Raw genomic sequence first — 20,945 nt, 5'->3', positions numbered from 1 at the left:
TGTTATATGGATCGCCATGAAATGTTGTTCACTGACATTCATATTCCCCAGAGGATGAATCCTTCTGACCTTTAGCACCACCACGAGGTTGACAAATGTCTCAGCAGCTATTGGATGGATTGCCAAGAAATTTGGTACACCCATTCATTGTTCCCAGGCTATGATCCTGACATGTCATCTAGCACAATCATCAGGTCATAATTTTATATTGTCCAATACTTTGGTTTATGACCAAATTCCTGCAAAACTAATGACATTTACGGCTATACTTTGTGTTTAACACTAATTAGCAAATGTTCCTGTGCTAATATGCTAAACTAAGATGGTGAACATCAACATGTTAGTATTGTCATTGTGAGCATGTTAGAACGCTGACATTAGCATTTAGCTCAAAGCAACACTGTGCCAAAGTGCAGCCTCACAGAGCTGTTAGCATGGCTGTAGACTAATGCTACAAACAGCCTGTTTTATTAGAGCTGATTCATTCAGTAGATTCAGTTAAATTTGTCACGAAAGATACTCTTGTTTGATTGGGAGGGACACACGCAATTTTCGGTGAGCAAATTAGCATCTTAATCAAACTAGCTTCTGTGCAGTCATGCTCATCAGAGGCTGTTATTAACAAGTTTTCTTATTCAAGAGTAACGTGCTGAGCACAGGAAACAGGATAACTAATCACAGGTCACAATATTAAAAATCAAACAGTGCAGTGATGATGTACGTCGCTCTGCAGTGTTACTGCTCTCTGTTAGACTGCAACGTTAAAGTCGGACCAAGACAAAAGAGAATTGTTAAACTTCAAACGTTCGCACTTCCAGACATAAAAGGATGGACTTTTGAACCAGATTTACCAGCCAATAAAAGCCGCCTGACGCTTGTTATCCGCCACTTCTTTCAGATGCCTTCAAATACTGTAAAACATTTGATCTAATATAAAGACCAGTGATATGACAAGTGATTCAGGGGCTCATTTCTGGAGTGCAGAATTTAATATGCAGTTGGTCTTTTTTTATTCCTTTCTTTTCCTTTTTATTTTCTCCAATTTATGATTATTGATTATGAGGCTTTACATATCTTCTGAAAATGATTGTTTGAGTAGTTTTGTGACCGAGCCATAACCCTATTTTTCATAACTATGTATCTAGACACAAAAATATATAACCAACTCCTGTTATGCCCAAGGCCTTTTTAAAAAAAACACTAATTTGTGAAGGATTTCAAGAGATTCTATTTGCTCAGCACTAACCAGTGATCCGTAACAGGCGGTTGTTTACTCGCAAGTTCAGCTAAACTGATGTGACCTCTGACCTTTGACAACTGTAGTGTAAGCTGGCCAGCCTCTCTCGTGCATCATGTGTCCCAACACAAATCAAAATGAGGATGAGCAATCTGTTAGGACACAGGTATTTGTGTAGATCCATAGAAAGAATTATGGCTCTGTCTGTTACGGTGGCTCTGAAAGCTGAAGCTTAAGACAGCATTTACAAAAACACAGACAACACAATACAGAAAGGCTGCAGGTTGCACAGAATAAAGCAGAAATGAGTTGTAAAACAACAGAGTTTCAAGGGGACACGCCGGCCATAGTTAGTGTCCCCTGGAAACCTCTCATGTTTTATAACTAATATCCATCGTGTTCTGTGTGACTTGCAGAGTTTCTGCATTGGGTTTTGTTTTCTCACTTGGCACCATTTTTTTTTTTTTCATTTGCATTTGTTTTGTCTATTTGTATGTTTTCTTAAGTGGGCCACCGTAGTCTATCATGTCTCATTTTACAGAAATGAAACTTACACAGTTTGAGGTTTTAAACCTCACTCCAAAAACGATGATGTTTGCAGAATCCTGTAGCATACAACACCTTTTACTGTAAGACTGTGTCATATTGTGCATGTAAGATTAAACTGGAGCGGAAACAATGAATCGATTAATCAATTATTTGACAGATTGACAGAAAATTGATTAGCAGTTTTGATAATCATTTCATCATTTAAGTAATTTCTTAAACAAAAATGCCAATAATTAATTGGCTCCAGCTTCTTGAATGTGAATGTCTTCTTTTATGGCAATAAACTGAATATCTTTGTGCTTTGGACTGTTAGTTGAATAAAGCAAACATATGTCATGTTGGGCTGTAGGAGTTTGCAATGGGTAGTTTTAATAATTGTCAAATGCAGCCCTAGATTACCCCAACCACTTGATACTGTCATATGACCGCTGACTAAAGGATTTGCGTACTGAAATCTGATACCTTAATGCAGTTTCTTTTAACCAGTTGGCTGTTCAGTGAGCTCAGATGTGCACTGAAATGTTAAATTACTAAAATCTTTAATTAATCTTTAATAAAATCTATCAAGCAAAAATTCTGCATTTACTGCATTTAATCCACTGACATCGTATAAAGCCACATGGCTCTTTCTGGATGTTTTAGTCACTCAATCATAAGACTGAAGATGAGTGCGACCATTTTTACCATCCCTGCGTCTTTCCTGGTGACAAAATTAAGCTGCTTCACTTAAGGCCAAATCAAGGCTCCTTCACCACTGGCTCTTTGCATTTTTTCTTTTCCCTCTTGTAGGTTCACTGTTGATTTTATGTGACATTTCTGAGCAGTTGATTACTTAAGTGGGATTTGGCATTTCATACCCTGAGCAGGGCTGCAACAATGACTGGGTTGAGAGCTACAGATAAAATGTAACCTTGTTGCGGTATCTATCGAATGCTTCTGTGATTACTTGTCTTTTAGAAATTGTGTTTTTCTAATGGAGTGTCGTCCTCATCATTGCAACAGCCACTATTGATATTCCTTTGTCTTTTCTTTCCTGTCAGCCCTTTGAGATTAGGGCAGTTTTCACGGGGTCTCAGGTAGCCTTCAGGTCAGCAAACCTCTTCTTCTGTCCTCTCTATGAGTCTCTTTTGCTGCCCCTCTCTTGCTCTGTCTGCCTAAATTAACATTCCTCTATGGGCTCGTCAGACTCCAGACTCCTCCATGCGTTGCTGCTCTGCCTGGTGCACTCTGGCACTTCTGTCTCCTTCCCCCACGCCATGCTAGTTCACGTGCCTCAGTCTGGGCAGAGGGGACTGACTCATCCTGGTCATGTAATATCATTTGGGATTAAAAATTGTTGGGGAAAAAAAAGTAAAAATACAAAAGTGGAAGCAGTGTGATTGGTTGAACTAGTAAGTACAATGCTGTGTGGAGAATAAATGTTTGTGGTATTGTGTCAGGGGGTTGTTGTAGTCAGTTGAAAGAGCAGGATGCATTGGACCGTGGAATTATTAGGATTTTGGCTTATTTAGCTTCATAATTCAATATGTTTCTTGGCCGTGTAACGATCACACAACAACAAAGGGTCATTTATTGAACTCGAGCACTCTCTGTTTCATTGTGTCCTCTACTTTCAGTACAGCACTAATCTTCTTCTTTTCATTTACACGTCTTTCTGGTACACTTTCAACCCTTTTCAAATTGCTCACATAAAAGCCATACTATTAATAATATTGTTATTATTATTCACTGCTGGTTTAGATGCGGTCTTTAGTGAACCGTGGTAGTCTGCCAACGAGCTCACTGAAATCTTCTCTCCTCCTCCCCTCTTCCACAACAGTCAAATCTCCTGGGAGAGCCCCGACTCATAAGTTAACTCCTATTTCCATGGTAACTGAGGCAGACATAGAGAGGTCCAGGCAGCCATGGCCCAGAGCTACTCAGCTGCAAAGACATTGTGCATCATCATTGCTGCTGCTGCATGGGATAGCATGTGGGAGATCGCCGGATGTGGTTGTGGCTGTTGGGCTAACTCGTCAGATATGTTGAAGGGAGTCTGAATCATTCGATGTAGATTACTCACTTTTTGGAAGTATCAGAAATTAACTTTGCGTTGGGAAATAGTATTTAAAGTTCTGTAACAAATACTAGGATATAAGGGGCCTATGAGTTGTAATACTATTAATAATGTTTACGTTCAAGTCACAAATCCCTCTAGTGACCGTAGTAATTATGACGGGAGCAAAGGAGGAAGTGAGATGACATTGTTATATAGCGACAAAGTCAGTGTAGTGAGGAGGTCTAGCAGGATGAATGGGTCAATAAAACATCAGACTTTAACATGGGAGACGGCTGTTCGTTTCCCATTTCCAACTGACAGTCAACATTGATTTTCTTTTAAAGCATGACCACGATAGTTCCCTTACCTTAACCACATGTTTATTATTGTAACCACAGTGCCGAAGGTCTTCTAACCTTAACGAAGTAGTCATTTTAACCCGAAATCTTTCCTTAATCCTAACCAAGTCGTGTTTGTGCCTAAACCTAACTGAACCTTAACCATAGAGTTTGAAACCGTTTTGGGAGGCACAGAAAAATGATGTAGTCCTGATGTGTAGAAAATGTTTCTAAATGTCATAGAGGGCATGGACAAAAGACTTGTTGCTACAAGGAGGAAGTGGTGGAAGGTAGCGCCCCCCCAACACAACGACTAGTAATTGTTGAAGAGATTTTCTTAATGGAAAAGATGACACATATTTTGAGACAACAAGAAGCACAACTGTAAAAAAAAAAGTGAAAAATGGATATTATACAAAACTTGAAATGGCAACCTGAGCTGCAGATTACTCCATGAGTGGTTGAAAACGTGAATGAATGAAGCATTTGTTTTGTTACTGTTATTATTTAATGTTGCAAATCTCTTGCTTATAAATTAGGTGGAAAAAACTGTCATGTGTGTAGTTGTAGTGCCATGAATGTAACTGACATGCTTATAAGCATTTATTAACTTTGTATAATCTCCATCTTTTATCAAATAAAGTTGAACCGGATCTGTAAAAGCAACCAAAAACAGTTTTGTTTTGTTATCAGCGACTGTAATCAAACCCACCTGCCTGAACGCCGGCCTGCCAAAGTCGTCAAAGTGGCAGTTTGAATCAGGCTTGATCCAATCCCCCGAATGCCTGTTCAGCACCCCGCTGCTCCCCCACTCTTTCTAAACCACCTTGATATATCTTCCAGTCTCTCTCCACCTGCCCACCCACCTCCCCCCTCACAGTGAATGAACAGCCCTCCACCATACAGTAATCCTGCAATAGGATTCTGGATTATCCAACGAGGATTATGCCTCACCAAACAGGGCCAGCGTTTTTCATTAACAACACTTGAATTGATCATGTTAAACCTTAAAAGCACAGTGAGTGACGTTTTTAATTGTATGTGTTGAAACTCCAGAGACACCTGTGGACTGGGAGGATGAAGTTAATGGTGAGTAAAGTTTGAAAGCAAAAGTGCCAAAATGACAGCTTTCATATATGATGAGGATGAATGAACATACACATTTTGGACTAACTTTGGAGGAAGTGAAAATGTAGTTACTTTTGTTACTTACACATTTTAAAAACTAAACCTAAATAGATTTGACAAGGGATTTGAAAAGGTCAGTAAGCAGATTAGATACTAGCTTCAGATTTAATAAAATAACAATAATAACCTAACCCTGTTCACCACCATTTTTATCAGTTATTTCTGGAGCCATGAAATCCAAATGGGGGCAGTGGAGTGGAGCTGAGCTGGGATGAACAAATGGCAACCACGGCAGCTGGGAATAGCCTGAGGAGCTGTCAATCAAGCCAAACAACAAGGCCAAAAATACACCCGTCTTTAAGCCTCAGATACCCTTAGTGGAACAATAACTGTCAAAATGTCCACCAAGACACATTAGAAGAAGTAAAATTATCTCTTGAGAATTGATTGATTTTATTTTTCTAGCGAAAAGTTGGTTTCTCCAGTGGCCATTAAAGGAACTGCTACAAAAGGCTTTATACACTGTTGGTTGCTGCTTGGCTTAGACATGCCACTCAGGTCTTCAGTTTGGGTTTAAGCTTAATTTGTCACTAAAGAAAAATGACCTTCCTTTGTCTCACAGTTACTTCCCGGCAGTCTGTCTTTTTATGCCTCCCTCTCTTTCACTGTAATCAGTGGAATCCTTCTATCTTAATGCCTTTTAGCAAAAGCATACTGGAGCTAAATGGATAGAGCACTGCTGAGATAAACAACACTGATGTTTGTCTCTTTTATGTTTACTTTATGTAGCAGTCTCTTTCTGTTGATTATGTCAGAAGTCCTGTATAATATAAAATAAAACCTTCAAGAATCAGCTGAAAATCATTTATAAAAGCTAATGTGGTAGTTTGGTGCAGCTTGGCTTCAGGTTTGGAAGATTGCTACAAAGAGGAAGAATATTAATTGAAATGTTGATAAAATGGATGTTTTTTTAAATGGTTTTGCCTCTCCCCATCTGTTGCTGGACCTGATGTGATGTGACTTTGCACTGAAATGGCAGATTATGAAGCCTGGATTGGTTCCTGGTCTCAGAGCCTCACATACAGTCTGCTACAATAAATGGTCAGTAAAAGCTGGTGTTCTTTGAAATATTTTGCTTTATATATATTTTTAGCCTCTCTAGCGGCATGGCTTTAGGGATGGCAGTGTTTCTTCCAGGTGAAATATCTCAACAACTATTTATTTGCTTCAGACATTCTTGATCCCCAGAGGATGAATCGTACTTACTTTTGTGATCCCCTGACATTTCCTCTAGCGCCACCAGCTGGTCAAGGTTTTCACTGTTAAATATTTGAACATCTACTCGATGGATTGGCACAAAATGTTGTACTGACATTCATGGTTCCCAGATGATGTATCCTAATGGCTTAGCTTAAGTGCCATAATGAATCTGGTCAACTAATTGACAAATACTTTGGTTTATGACCAAATAACTGCAAAACTAATGACAGTCCCATCAGCCTCAGCTGTGCTTTGTGTTTAGCGCTAACTCTGTAAAGATGGTGAACATTGTCAACATTATACCCATTTAGTATAAATATTAGCATGTTATCTTTGTCATTTTGAGCATGTTAGCATTTAGCAAGTACAACCTCATAGAGCAACTAAACATGGCTGTAGACTTTTAGTCTTGTGTACATACAAGCATCACAAAGTCTCTCTTTATTACTACCAAGGAGATGGGGCACAAGCTTATTCTGTCACAGCTATTTATGAATGCTTTCAGTGTGATCTTTGGCCTAATTAGTTTAAATATACATCAACAGCTCTGCCTCAACGCTTAAAAGGAACCCAGGCACCGTTGGCAGTGTCATTTGGAAATAAACTATGAAAAGGCTCCATTATTTGAGATGGGGTTTATGGACTTGGAGTTAATCTGATGAAATGTTTGTCTTGATGTGAGCTTTTTTTTTTTCCTCGCAGTGTCAGCTAACATTTGTGAACCACAAAACGACGCCTGGGATTTGTCAGTGTGTCCAAAATGTCAGCGGGCCACCTGAAGGATTTCTCTGTTAATCACATCATTAAGTGTGCTTTAACGCCGTCTAGCTTTTAGAGTGAGTTCCAATCATCTTTCCAAATCAAAACCTTTTACCATTGGACCATGTTATGTTTATTCTATTTCAGCATTAATTTGCTCACGGTGACCCAGAGAACACCTGCTGCATCCCAATCCGCAGTTTGTTGTGTCTTCCAATTGCCTTCCCTGCTGTGCTATCGAACTACATCGGTTAAAGCAGCGTAACATACAATTAAAGTCCCTTAATAGCTCATCATGTGGATGATAATTATAACACACAGCGGAATGCTAATTATATCAATGATCTTCTCTCCTAACGTCCTACTAAAACCAATGTCATTTAGCTGCTACTTATGGACGTGCCAAGCGGCCTACTTTCTGCACAGCCGACAGGAAAGACGGCTACCTCGCCTGAAGAGCGTTTGGAACATAATTATGTTATTTCTCTGAAAACTGCTGCCCTGTTGATATGTTTAGGTTTTTGATTGTTCTAAGATTAAAGTATCTCATTTGTGGGAACTGATGCGCTCTGATGAGTATGTGTGCTACATCAGCCTTTTTCCATTTGCAGTAAATTAGTGAAAAACGAATGAAATGGGGTTGTGGCAAAACCTAATGATGACAGAAATGAATACTATCAATATTCCGATCAATTACCTCAGTATTGCAAGCTGAATGATAAATATTCAAATAACAGTGGCCTCTAGATCATTTCATGTTCTGCGCCTTCAAAATGCTGAAAAAGAGCCTGATTAACTATGTTATCACACTGTAAATCAAACTGGAATTCAGTAAAATAAACTTATCTTTTATCATTAACTTAATGTAAGTACACTGAAACGTTTAATTAATTTTAATCTTACTTTAAATGTTATTGTCATTATTTTCAGACCTAATTCAAAACTTATAGTATCGTCTTTCTTCTGACTTGTGTTTGAATAAATGTCCTGCTGAGCGTTCAAAACTCATCAAATTAAGTTTCTTAATAAATGCGGTTTGCATCTAGGTAGTTCTAGCATACTTCTCTGCATGCATTGTATTTGGATTAAAAGCCTCTAGAAAATCCTCTGTCTCCTAGCTTGAGGAAAAGTTATATAATGTAAAAATGTTGCATAACTTTTTATACATGTCAAGGTTTATTTTGATAATCATAAAAACAATAGTTATGCTCAAGGTTAATACTTGCACTTACACTTTAAACTCCAACTAGAGTTAATTTTTGCTAAGAAATCAGTAAATCTAGGGTGTTTTGATTTACTTGGTAAAAATTGAAAATGCTAATAAGAGTGAAGTAGTGCCTAATTTGAATCAGTTCTAATGTAGCAAGCTAGGCTAACTAGCTTCTACTGTCCAATTGGAGAGCAAATTTAACATGATGGCTCCTCCCAAATGTTAGTACTGTAAACGGACAGACGGCTTAAATTGCTAACGGTTGATAGCTAAAGCTGGTTGGTAGCAGACCGAGGATATTGACTCCCAAGAGGCTTGAGGCTTAAGACGCTGTTTCCAAAAATGGCTTTATACTCTTTTGAAAAATTGATAGATTTCATTAAAGTGAGGAGAACTCAAATTTCAGTTCAACCATTATGAAACCAAGTCACTGGGAGCAGCCTCAAGAGTGTCACCCTTATCTCTGTATTTCATTTGAACCCATCTTATAATATTTTATAGGCTGTAAAATATCAGTGTCGCCTGCAGTGCATTAAAATCTGCCCTCTCACCAGGATATCACTGTTTCAGAGGGATTATAAACCACAGTGTATTTTAGGTATATTACATAAACCGTTCTCTCATAGGTATCAGCTACTCTGTGAGATTTAAGGGATTCTGTGGCAGCTATATATATATGTTGCACAACAAATATTTGCCTCTTCAATAAAGCAAAGAGAAATACTCTTGAAAGAGAATCAGTTCTTCACTTGGATTCTCCTGCGTCTGATTTCTCTCAGCCCCTCTCATATCGCAATCTTTACTTGATCCTCACTTCACCGGCCGATCCCTCTTATCTCTGATCACTGGCTGTTAGATATGAGCCTACAGGGGCATCGGTATGAGTCAGCATCCTGAGCTAAACCCTGACAATAAGAACATCCATGCTATTAACTGTACTGTACTCTCAGCTCGCTAACAAAACGTTGCTTTACCGTGACAGGATATATGAAGGTGTTATGTGCTGTGTTTCTTACGTCAGCTGGAGATTTTTTGAAATTCTTATCTGATCTTGTAGATCAGAGCGCCCATGCATCCAATATGCTGTGATGTGAGGCTCCCTCATCAATTATCTGCCAGGGATTTCCTGAACAGGAATATAAATGAATCCTAAAATGAACTCTGGAAGATCCTGATCTGTGTAACTGCAGAGATGGAAGGTTGTAGTACTTGACAAGCGACTCAATTTCACAATGTGGTCTGATGTGATCTATCACTCGGTGTGATAGATGACGGCACAAACCTTTTGGCTTTTGAAAGGACTATTATTTAAAATTCAATCTCTGAACTTCTGACTGTGATTGCATTGTTGTTGTGAATAATATGACACTTCAGTGTCAATAAACATAAAATACAACATTAACAAATATTGTTTGTTAAACAGATACCACTGACTGATACAGATGATGCCGCTCTTATATAGGTTTGTATGCATCATATGCAAATTAGGTACCAACAGGATGTTGATTGGAAAAGAAAACAACTTTAAACGATTATTGTGGCTCCGGCATCCCTTTTGCAATGAATGTTTAGTAATAATAGAGAAGTGAAGTGGGAGGGGCTATTTCATAGTTACATGACCCACAGATGAAGTACTTCTACGGTGTGGATGGGTATTAAGCTCTCCTGGATAAATCATCAATACCAAACTGATGAACAACTGTGTTAGACAGTATCTGGTTGTTTGATTAAAAAGTCAAAGGTAAAGTGACAGTTTAACTACGACTTCCAAGGTGCATTTTGGTAAGAAGCATCCAATCACAGAGCCTAAAATTCTGTTTTGGATTTAACTACTGGCAGGTGGGAGGTAAAGATTACACTGAAACATGGTTGAAATCATGAAAACTGGTGGCCATAACAGAAACCTAAAGGGTTGTTACATTATCCAGGAGAGTCCCTGTGTTTCTGTGTTGAGTAACATTGAGGAAATCATTAAGAAATGATGACATGGAATTACTTCTGGAACAAAACATAAGCACAAACACAAACAATTTTTTCCATATCCTAATGGATTAGGATACATGTATATATGTTACACACAGGGTCTCCTGTAGAAACTGTAATTTTTTCAGATGTGTAATAGTACATTAAGACAATATTATGCACAGTAGTTTACCTGCTGCTAAAATGTAGGCATGCCTGGCCACAAAGAGTAAATGAAATGATCAGAAACGCTGATCTATTGCATTTCTAAATGTAATAAACCCTCAAGATCTTTGCTGGTGACACTGGTGAAATCCTCATTTAAACTGTGAAATACCTACTCTTTTCTTTGTTTCAGATGTACACTACAGTAAAGAGGATTTACAGTTTTAATAAGAGCAGACTTAGAAAACTATAGAAGCCTTACAGTATATTAATATTCATGATATTCATGACCCTGGTTCCACCTCGGGAGAACACATCGATGTTTGTGAATAACCTCTTATCAATAATCAGAGTTCAGGAAACTTATAACCTAAATAACTCATGCATAGTCAAAGTTCATTCATGTGGGATTTGTTTCCATCTCCAACACACACACACACACACACACACACACACACACACACACACACACACTCAGTACTGTCGAGGCACAGCAAGATAACAGGAAGGAAGGGTGGGTTTCTCTTCCTGTGCTGTTGTTTGTTGATGTATCTTTTTATCTTTTGGGAGGCATCTCGTGCAGCTCCATCTCCTCCCTCGATGGGAATTTATGGGAGCCGCCCAGGAAGACATGCACGAGATTGCTAGTGTTGTGTGATACTGGCTTTTGTGGTGGTAGATAATCACCATGGTGACCCTTCGATGTAATGGATTGCTTTTTAAAGATTTTTGTGTTTGTGTGTGTGTGTGCTCTGTCCCATAGGGTGGTGGTACAGACAGATAAGAATCACATTCATGGTTTGTGTCGCCAGCAGCTCCAAGTCTGTTTTACTTTCTCTGCATCTCACAGTATCCGTCTGTGTGATGTATGACAACACGTTACCCCCCCTGCACTTGTGTGATATATTCTGTAAGATCCCTTTTCTTTTAATTATAAAACTCATAGGTGGGATAAAAGGAAAGAAGCTTTAAGTAGCATTGGCCATTAAGTCTACTTGCTGCTAACGAGACACGTAGGAGGCTTCATGAAAAAGGACTTTGAAGTAACTAAATATGGCTGCAGAGGTGGGTGTTTTTGACCAATTTACACAAGCTCTCAATCAATTAGTCAATTCACAGAAAATAATTGACAAACTTGATATTTGATTCATGGTCATTTATCGACCAAAATGCCAAAAAGTTAACTCGATCCAGCTTCTCAAATGTTAGGATTTGCTGATTTTCATGAAATATCTTTACAGTTACTGGATGGACATTTTGGTGATCTCCTGACTTTTCATTTAGCACCATCATCAGGTCAAAATCTTTAACTGTCCAATAATCTGGTTTATGACCGAATACCTGCAAAACTATTGATATTCTCAGTTAGTGTTTTTTCTTCATTTTTACTCTGTGTTCAGTGCTGACTAACTAATGTCAGTCGAATGGGGTAAACTAAGATGGTGAACGTAGTAAACATACCTGCTAATTATCCACCTTTTACAATTGAAACTGGGGATTTTTGGGGCTCTGTTATAGCAAAGTGCTAATGCCAGATCTCTGTCACTGCAGCACACATTAGCCGCTCACAGACGTACACTGTATAACAAAACATAACTATATAACAGGATGAATCCAAACAAGAGACAGAACTCCACTTTGAGTATCATCGTTCATACAAATCTGTTCAGATCATGCAAAGATAAAACATCGACTGTTCTTTGAAATGTGAAATCCAACAACAAACTATAACCTGTAAATGCCTTTTATATTCTCACTAACATGAAAAGGAACTGACTGCATTTACTGATGGATACTGTTTTATCTAAAGTGTGCAGAAATATCCACGGTTAGTTAGAAAATGTAGTTTGCAAAAGAATAAGGAAGAAAAAGAAATGTATTGCAAATTTGCCTCAATATTGATGCATTTGTTTGTGTTACTGTGTTCATCTCTGTGTGACAGGTTTTGACATGATAAAGGAGGCCATTATATACACACATTATACCCATATTCACACACCATCATATTGTAGTTACAGTAAATTGCATAAAAAGGTAGAGCGTTTGAATTTCATAACTTTTATTGAACTTTGTTTACACAAATTGGTTCAGACAGACCAAAGATTGAAAACAAAAACCAAATATTCCACCAAGACATAAAAAAAGCAAACCAAACACAACATAAAATATGCATTAAAAGAGAGTAGAAACAAAACAACAGAAACATTCATAAATATTAAGCGAGAACACAACTATATGAAAGTGTTTTTTTTTTAATTGAGCCATCGCACTCTCTGTGTCTCCTCTAGCTGTTGACACTTCTCTCTGTCTTCCCTTCACATCACTCTCATCGTCAGATACATCACACATCATATCTCGAATCTATTTCATCGTAACGCATCAGCGCCCAACCTCTCTCTCTCACAGAGAAAGCAATTTAGCAGCAATGCATATATTTTGGTGTATGCCTGCCTAAAAACCAATCCAATATCAAGCTGTTTGCTGGTGGCGAGTGTGTCTGTGCAGGTGCATTTGTTAATCTCACTCTGGTTTCCAGCACATATTTTAAAATGTATAATTTCTAGCCTGAAGAGCAGGCGGAGCAATCTGACTTCTGCCTCCGACAGACGCCGTTAGATAACCGTCACCTTCTGATTACTTTTCCAGCCTCAAACAACGTGTTACCACATCGCTGTGTGCAACATGTTGAACTCATGAAGAGGAAAATCCATACATACAAATACAAACACACGAGGGGCTCCCGCGTGAGTGAGAAATAACGTGAAAACACTAAATTGTGTCTTGATGTACACACACATACCTGCCTACAGTGCTGCAGTCAGTATTTAATGGAGATTAATAGCAGGATGTTCCAGCTGGGGGAGTAAACAGGGACACGGTTGTGCTGCTGTTGACGCAGACTCTCACCTGATTTTGTTTATTTTTACATCACTGACGCTGCCTAAACCTCTGGATTGTTTTCAGTCATGGTAAATTACAGAGGTTTGTTCAAGCTGGATGCAACAGAAATTAAGTCTCCATTTTCTGATCAGAGCTGCTGGAAAATTTAATTTTAACTTTATTCACAGTAATGTTTTCCAGACCAGGACTTTGTATTAACATGATCTCCAATGGATTGGATGGATTTAAGTTTAACTTCATCCAGATCCCCGCAACCTCTCTGGCACTTCACACAACAATACTGTTGCGACCACTTTGTGAGTTTTTCTTAGTCTTAAAGTTGTTTTGTTGCTTTGTCTTTTCAACATGTTCTTTTATGTCTCGTGATTTCTTTCTTTGTGTGCTTGTTCACTATTTTGTGTCACTTTATTTAGTGTTAAAGTCCTTTTGGGGCTACTACAGTTAGGAGGAAGCTAGTTACCCGGACATTCTAACAATTGCATCGTGCATTACGTTAAAGCAGATAAACACACAGTTTAATTATTTTGCTTTTGCTCTCATATCTATGGATTTGGAAAGGCAAAAAAGCCCCATCAACACCATTTCAGCATGTCAAAAATCCAAAGTTTGACAGGCCTGCCATGTCTAAAAAATGTTTTGAACCAAACTGACTTTAGCTGAAGTTTTGGACGATGTGTTTTCATGAGAATAACAGGAATGTTTGGGTGCATCACAAAGTGTGTTCACACTGTGTAACGTGTGGTCTTTTTACATGTGCATGTATGTATTTGTCTGATTACAGACACGAGAATGTCATTAACAGGTGTGTATGTATATAGTGTAGGACCTTGATCCTGTGTCTGTGTGTGTGTGTTTACTTCTGGGGGCGAGGCTGAAGCTCCTGTAGCTGCTGGTGCTGGTTGACAGACAGGTGGCTGATGACATCGGTCTGTGGATTAAAAAGGAGATGCCTACTGAACACTGAATCACAAATATTTGGTTTATTTCATCAGGTGACCGTGTTCACCCAGAAGACTTTGTTCAAGCTCCTCATTTAGCAGGTATCTGTTTTATTGAAGTATCCTTTAAAAATCACTGAATCCCCACCAGTTGCTCAACTGTAGAATAGAATAAACTTTATTGTCCAGTCGAGGCAGGAATTTTGTCTTTGTATTCATATTTTCCAGGGTGAGACCAAACATCTCCAGAAGATAAAAGCATCACATTAACAGAACAAAGATCTCTCAGTTGTGCAACAGTCAGTGCATTCATACCATGTAGTTGAACTCTGACATCTCTTCGTATTAGGGCAAGAAAAAGGTGACTGTCTACTCTGAAGAATCAATAAAAAATCCTTTCATGACCTCCTGAAATCTCTCATTACAATGTTGGACTTGTCACACCCAGACTATGCCTCATCGGTGTAGTAATCCATTTGTTAAAGTAAATTAAGGAGCAGGAAAGAAAAGGAAAGTAAATAATTAAGATTAAATCTGTTTTTGTAGGTGGATTTATCAAATGGTTTCTCTGTTTCAGGGTTTTATGTCTCTCAAATGGAAAAAAAAAAAGCTTAGATGAGGCCTGTCTTTGTCTTTGCAGCCAGTATCAGCACCTAAACCTCTTCAATGCAAATTAAATTAATTTACAGACATCAGGTTTTGACATTGACTGTCTTTAGTAACATTGTGATGTAGTAGTTGGCTCTATTTATCTCCATGAGAACAGACAAGTACTGTATGTCTGTCAGATTGCTTCGTAGTTTGAGGCAGGGGTATTTCATTTTGTTATTTAGAGTCTTATGTGTAATGTTTTGCTATATACATTTCTTTAGAGATGATTATGATCAATTATTAATCAAACATGTTTTCAAAACCTGCCTATGTTATAGCAAACATTAGGGCAAACCCAATGGAGCTGACAGTATAGTGTGTGGACCATAAGACAGTTGACAGTGTCCTGCTTTGTTAGCGTACCTCATAGTGCTGTAACTTACTGATTCAGGCCGTTCATATACTTATAATAGAGAAATACATTTGTATACTACAGACACTTACTGACTGGAGCACAACGCTGGAAACCTTGTGCTTGATGCATCCTCCTAAATAGTTTTATTTAAATGCAGTTTTCAAACCAATCTAAATTCATTTATAATCTCCTTAGGCAGCTAAACATGACATTTAGAAGGTCCCCTGAAGATCCGAAACACAGAAAAACACTTCTGTACCTAATTACAAGAAAATCACAGGCTAAGCAGCTTATGTTAGTACTATATTTCCTCCGAGATGTGCAGTTTACAATCCAGGTTGTACACTGTTTATGTACAACACAGCACTCCAAATCCACAGTGGAAAGCAGACTGGTGTGTGACATTTGTTGGATGCAGTCAGACTGAGCTTGCACTGTATAACCTTGGGTCCAATTCTCTCAGCACTCACTGTAATATTTCACTTTTTTTCCCTTCCTCGCTCACCTCTTACAGCAGTGCGTGAATAGTGAACCATCGGTTTTGGTGGCTGCAGCACTTCGTTTTGTTTGGCTTTGGTTCGCTGGCCTTGGATTTTAAAGGCAGCTGATGTTTGAACATGTGACTGCTGCTGAGCTCCTGTGTAGATGGATAATAATAGATTATACTGAAAATGTTCTGGCAAAGTCAAATATCACAGTTAGTTGTTGATGCTAATCAGAAGCCTAATAGAGGTCTAATAGATGCAGGATTCAGGAAGTGGGATAATGGAGTTTGGCTGATGATGGCTGCACTTCCATCATTGTACTTTACTGTAGAAAAAGCACTCACTCAGCCACATTTTGTTGATTACATAATGTGTTTCCATAATGACCCGCTGCCATTATTGTCACACAGTAAATAATATCTAAATCTCACTTGAAGGAGACTCCTACAACACTGCAGCTTTGCAGAAATACTATCCTTTCTATTGGTCACTTTTCATTAATATTCATCTTGTTGTCATGAGCTGCGTCTCTAGCAACCTCCCTCCTTTGTCTTTATGAGCTGTCACATAATAATGCAGTTCATTCCAAATCTCAGGACCGTTCAAAGTACCTGCTTTTCATCCGCCATCCACTTTCTCGTACAAAAGGTGCTTGGTGTGGTATATTCGTGTGTGTGTGTGTGTGTCAGCCACCCTAATGCTGCATGTAAAGAAAACAAAGAGCTTTATAAAAGGATAATAGTATAATAATAATAATAATAATAATAATAATAGTCCTCTTACTGTCCAGCTGTACACGATTTTCAGTCGTCTGTCTCATGCGCGTCTGACGGGACAGATACAGCTTCTGTTGTAAAAATGGCTCGTGTTTCTCGCGCTTTACGGCCGTAACTGCAACCTGAAGCATGTTTTTAGTGTATTTTCGTATGTTTTACTTTTGTTTTGTGTGTTGGGCTCTCTTGCAGAAACTCTGGTGAATTACGTTCAAAACTTTGCCTGAATGCATCCTGTGTAGATACAGAAGCAGGACTGAAGCTGCTGCTGCTAACGTTCTGCTTTCTTTGCACAGCAAAGAGCTGCGGCTAACAATTATTTTCATTATTTGTTAATCTGCTGATTATTTCCTTTATTAGTCATTAGTGTATATAGTGTCAGAAAAGAGTCAAAAAGGCTCCAGAAGCCGAAGGTGACATCCTCAAATGTGTTGTGTTGATTTTCAGTTTACAATGACATAAAACAGAGAAAAGCAGCCTCACATATGATAAACTGAAACTAGGTAAAGTTTGGCACTTATTGTTATTTTTTAGATTGGTATAAACATTCTGTATAGGTTTCTCCGTGATGTTATGTATACATCCATGTCTGTGCTGTGCTGCGCTTCGTTGCATGTTGTAGCCCTCTGACTTTGTGTCTTAGTTTGCACACATGCGGTGTTTCTGGTTCTTGTGTGTGAGTCCATTTTTCCATCAGTCTGAGGGACAGATGTGATAATTATCATCCCAAATCTCTCTCATCTCTCTTTCAGCGTTCAGCGTCATAACCTGATTTATCCACTGGCTCTGTTTTTCTTGTTTTGTTTTTTTGTCTCTGTGAAAAAAACCCAAAAACGGGGGATAATAATAATGACGTGGAGAGGAGCCCTATGTGCCACTGCCGCTTCCTGCTCAGGCCAGCAGGTTTAGCGGTGTTAGCAGTCAGGCAACTGTCCAGCGTGCAGACTGTGATAACTGATATTTTGTGAATTAGGGTCCGGGCGGAGAGTTTATCTGTTTGGACTGCGAGGCAGACAAACGGTGTAATCCCAAGCGTCATTACATCACCACCAACCCACCCCTCGCGCTTACCCATCATTCATCCATATTTCCAAGGTCAGTTGGGTAACATCCTAGCAGGGCTGATAATTTGAGAGATTGAAGTTCCTGCAGGGATGCATCAGAGAGGATGCAGTAAGATTAATGGATTGCAGATTGATTGGTTGGTGATGCCACTGGGTAACAAAAGGCTAAGTTAAGGTGCACCTGTGGGCTGTGTGAGCAATCAACAGGAATTGGGTTTTGTGGAATCTCATCATGCTCTTATCCTGCATCTGTTGTTTGTTTGCAGCAGCCAGAACATCATCTTCTTCCTGAAATATTGATTACAACCAAACAGCCGTTGCAACATGTGTGCTTCTTCACTCGCAACTTGTGACATTAAACTCAATATTTTTCAATTTCTCAGCCACATCAGTGCAAGTGAAGCATGCAGTACAGTGAGGCTTCTACATTGTGAAAAGAAATGTATAGGATATCCTGGATATTCAGGCCAACTGAAGGAAATCCAGGATTTAAAATAGAAATAATGAGTTATTTTAGACTTCCACCTTTACTTATGTGTTTCTCCATCTCTCTCTCCACCAGTACGTTACCTGCTGAAGAATAATGTGAGTCCAGACCTCTGCAACGAAGACGGTCTCACCGCCCTGCATCAGGTAAGACTGTCTGACTCTGTCTCTACCTGTGTTTGTCTCTCTCCACCTTTTGTCTTTGTCTCTGATTTGTCTCTCTCAGACGGTACTTTTCCTTAGCAGTGGTGTGTCTTCTGCACTTGATCTCTTTAGAAATTATTATACGATTATAAATCAGACATGTATTAAAAAAAAAAAACTGCCTATGATATAACAAAAATGATAGCAAACCCTTTTTCAGTGAAGCTGACTGAAAAACACATCTTAATATACCACAGATATGTATTCGTCATATGTAGTCACAAAATGTCTACATAGCAAAAGTAAATAAAAGTACAATAAAACAGTCAGTTATTTTCGGGAAACCTCTTCCTAATTTAACTTTCATTTTAATGCAGTTTTTGAAGCCAATTTAAATGCAATTATAATCTCATTTGCTAAACATGACAGTAAGAAGTTTATGTACAAAATGTCTAATAAATTGTGCACCAAACAACAGATGTCATTTTCTCTTGGTTGTTGTTTTGTCCTCGTCTCCCAGGCTTTTTCCTGAGTAACTGAATAACTTTGTTTCCTTTGTGAATAGCAAACTCAGTCTTTGTTCATCGTCCATTCTTTCAAAATCTGTCTTTATTCTGCTGTACAAATATTGGTTTCCTTGTAAAGAGGACAAAAGAAAATATAATGAACTCATTTTCTGTATCATTTTGATGCACATTGGTATCTGTCCACCTTTCTTCCTCGAGGCTGACTGACTGCTCAATTTCAACATTAGATTCAATATAAAATACTGAAGACTACAAAATATCATTCTGCCCTTTCAATCTGATTTATTCTTGAGTTCATTGTGTTGTTGTTAAATATTCCACATCTCCTTGTTTTGCCTCTGTGGAGCAGGAAAACATCTTCTTCTTTTTAAAACTTTTATTAGTCCAACTTTAACATTACCATCTCTGTCTTTATGGAAATATAATTAAATCATTTCCTGGTGTGATTAGTTTGCAGCGGTAGGAATTAAAGGCCTCGTGCAGAGTAGAGTGTTGAGGTTTTCTGACACTGAGAAAATGATCTTTAATAGTGAGGAAATGAGTTCAGTATTGGGGAAATTAGTCCATTTTGATGTAGGAAATTGATAGAGGAGCTCAGGCCCCTCACTTGCTAATTAGAGCCATTACTGGCATGATAATCAAAGCTTCCACCTCATCCAAATCAATGCTCCAAATCACTTCTCACTCAAAACTGCTCAGTTGTCTGTACAAATAATGGATCATTACTTGTCTCATTTTGTCACAAATCAACCAACATTTGATTAGAAATTTTTTATTCCTTCATTTCCTCTGATTTATAGCCAGTTCCTGTCACCTCAGGAAGAGACCGGACCACTTTGAAGCATTAAAACATTTGTTGAGACTCTACATCGTGAGACACAACAAAGTTACCAAGCACAACCATCAAGTTTCATGTTTTATTTGTCACATACTCAACATATATCTACATTGTGCAGTGGAATGCTTTGTTGCCCCCTCCAGTACTGCGTTTGATATAATAACATATAAAATATTCATAATATGCAACAACAAATATATACAACAAAGGAGAGGGAAATAAAACCATATCAGACTTCCTGAAGGATGGCTCGCAAAAGGACGCAATGCTCGTCTATTACCTCAGTTTCTTCTCTGCTTTCCACCCTTCCTGGCCTCTCTCCTCTCATTTGTGTCTCTCTACAGTTGCAATGAACCTCTGACAGTTTACGTGCCCTCTCTCGTTCTTTGCCTCTTTTTGCTCTGCCTCAGCTAACACAGCCGTCTCTCTTTCCCTCTCGGCTGCTCAAAGCCTAAAATTCGGGCTCATGCTGGGAGGCAACGAAATGAACAGGGGGAGAGCAAATTGAAGTCCATCAGTCAACACTGGTGTGGTTGGTGCTTTAAAAGCTGTGGGGCCGTTGACTGCCAAGAGATCAGATTGACCTTTTGGCTTTGAATGTGTGTGTGCCTGATAATCTGCTATTTGGATGGGTCAGCCTGCACACTGTCTTCAAGATGAGACCTTTTCACTTCTGCTACGATTTGACAAATACCACCACACACACACACACACACACACACACAATACAGACAGAAACACACACGGGGAATTCATACATGCATACACACACACACACACACACACACACACACACACACACACACACACACACACACACACACACACACACACATCTTATGGCAGAGGCTGAGATAAATGAAGGAAAGTTGGGGTGATGTTTCTCTAAATGAGATGTCATACCTATCTGGGGTTGGTCTCTCCTCACTGATAAGAGACATTAATCAATAGATGGCTTGCAGTGGCACTGTATGTGCTCTCTCACTCTCTCACACACACACACACGTATCCACACTTCAATATGTCAGCTCTTCAGAAGTTCATGAAGCACCTTGACAGCTTCAGTTCTGATAGAGAACGTATCATTTCCTGGATCACATTGGGATGTTGCCGAGGACAAATGGACAAGGTTATGTA

The 20,945-nt window shown here is 38.8% G+C and overlaps 1 protein-coding gene across 1 annotated transcript in view; it reads left to right on the top strand.

The window, feature by feature from the left end:
• The window catches only part of ppp1r16b (protein phosphatase 1, regulatory subunit 16B), a 79,673-nt gene that overhangs the window by 33,182 nt on the left and 25,546 nt on the right, over positions 1 to 20,945 (top strand). Inside the window, exon 3 of the mRNA XM_070902399.1 lies at positions 18,376 to 18,446. Coding sequence (XP_070758500.1) covers positions 18,376 to 18,446 — 71 coding nt within the window. The remainder of the gene's footprint in view (positions 1 to 18,375; positions 18,447 to 20,945) is intronic.

This window comes from Enoplosus armatus, chromosome 3 (assembly GCF_043641665.1).
Source record: "Enoplosus armatus isolate fEnoArm2 chromosome 3, fEnoArm2.hap1, whole genome shotgun sequence".
Taxonomy (NCBI): domain Eukaryota; kingdom Metazoa; phylum Chordata; class Actinopteri; order Centrarchiformes; family Enoplosidae; genus Enoplosus; species Enoplosus armatus.
Note: the sequence above shows the minus strand (reverse complement) of the source record. Positions and strands in the feature narration are given on the sequence as shown.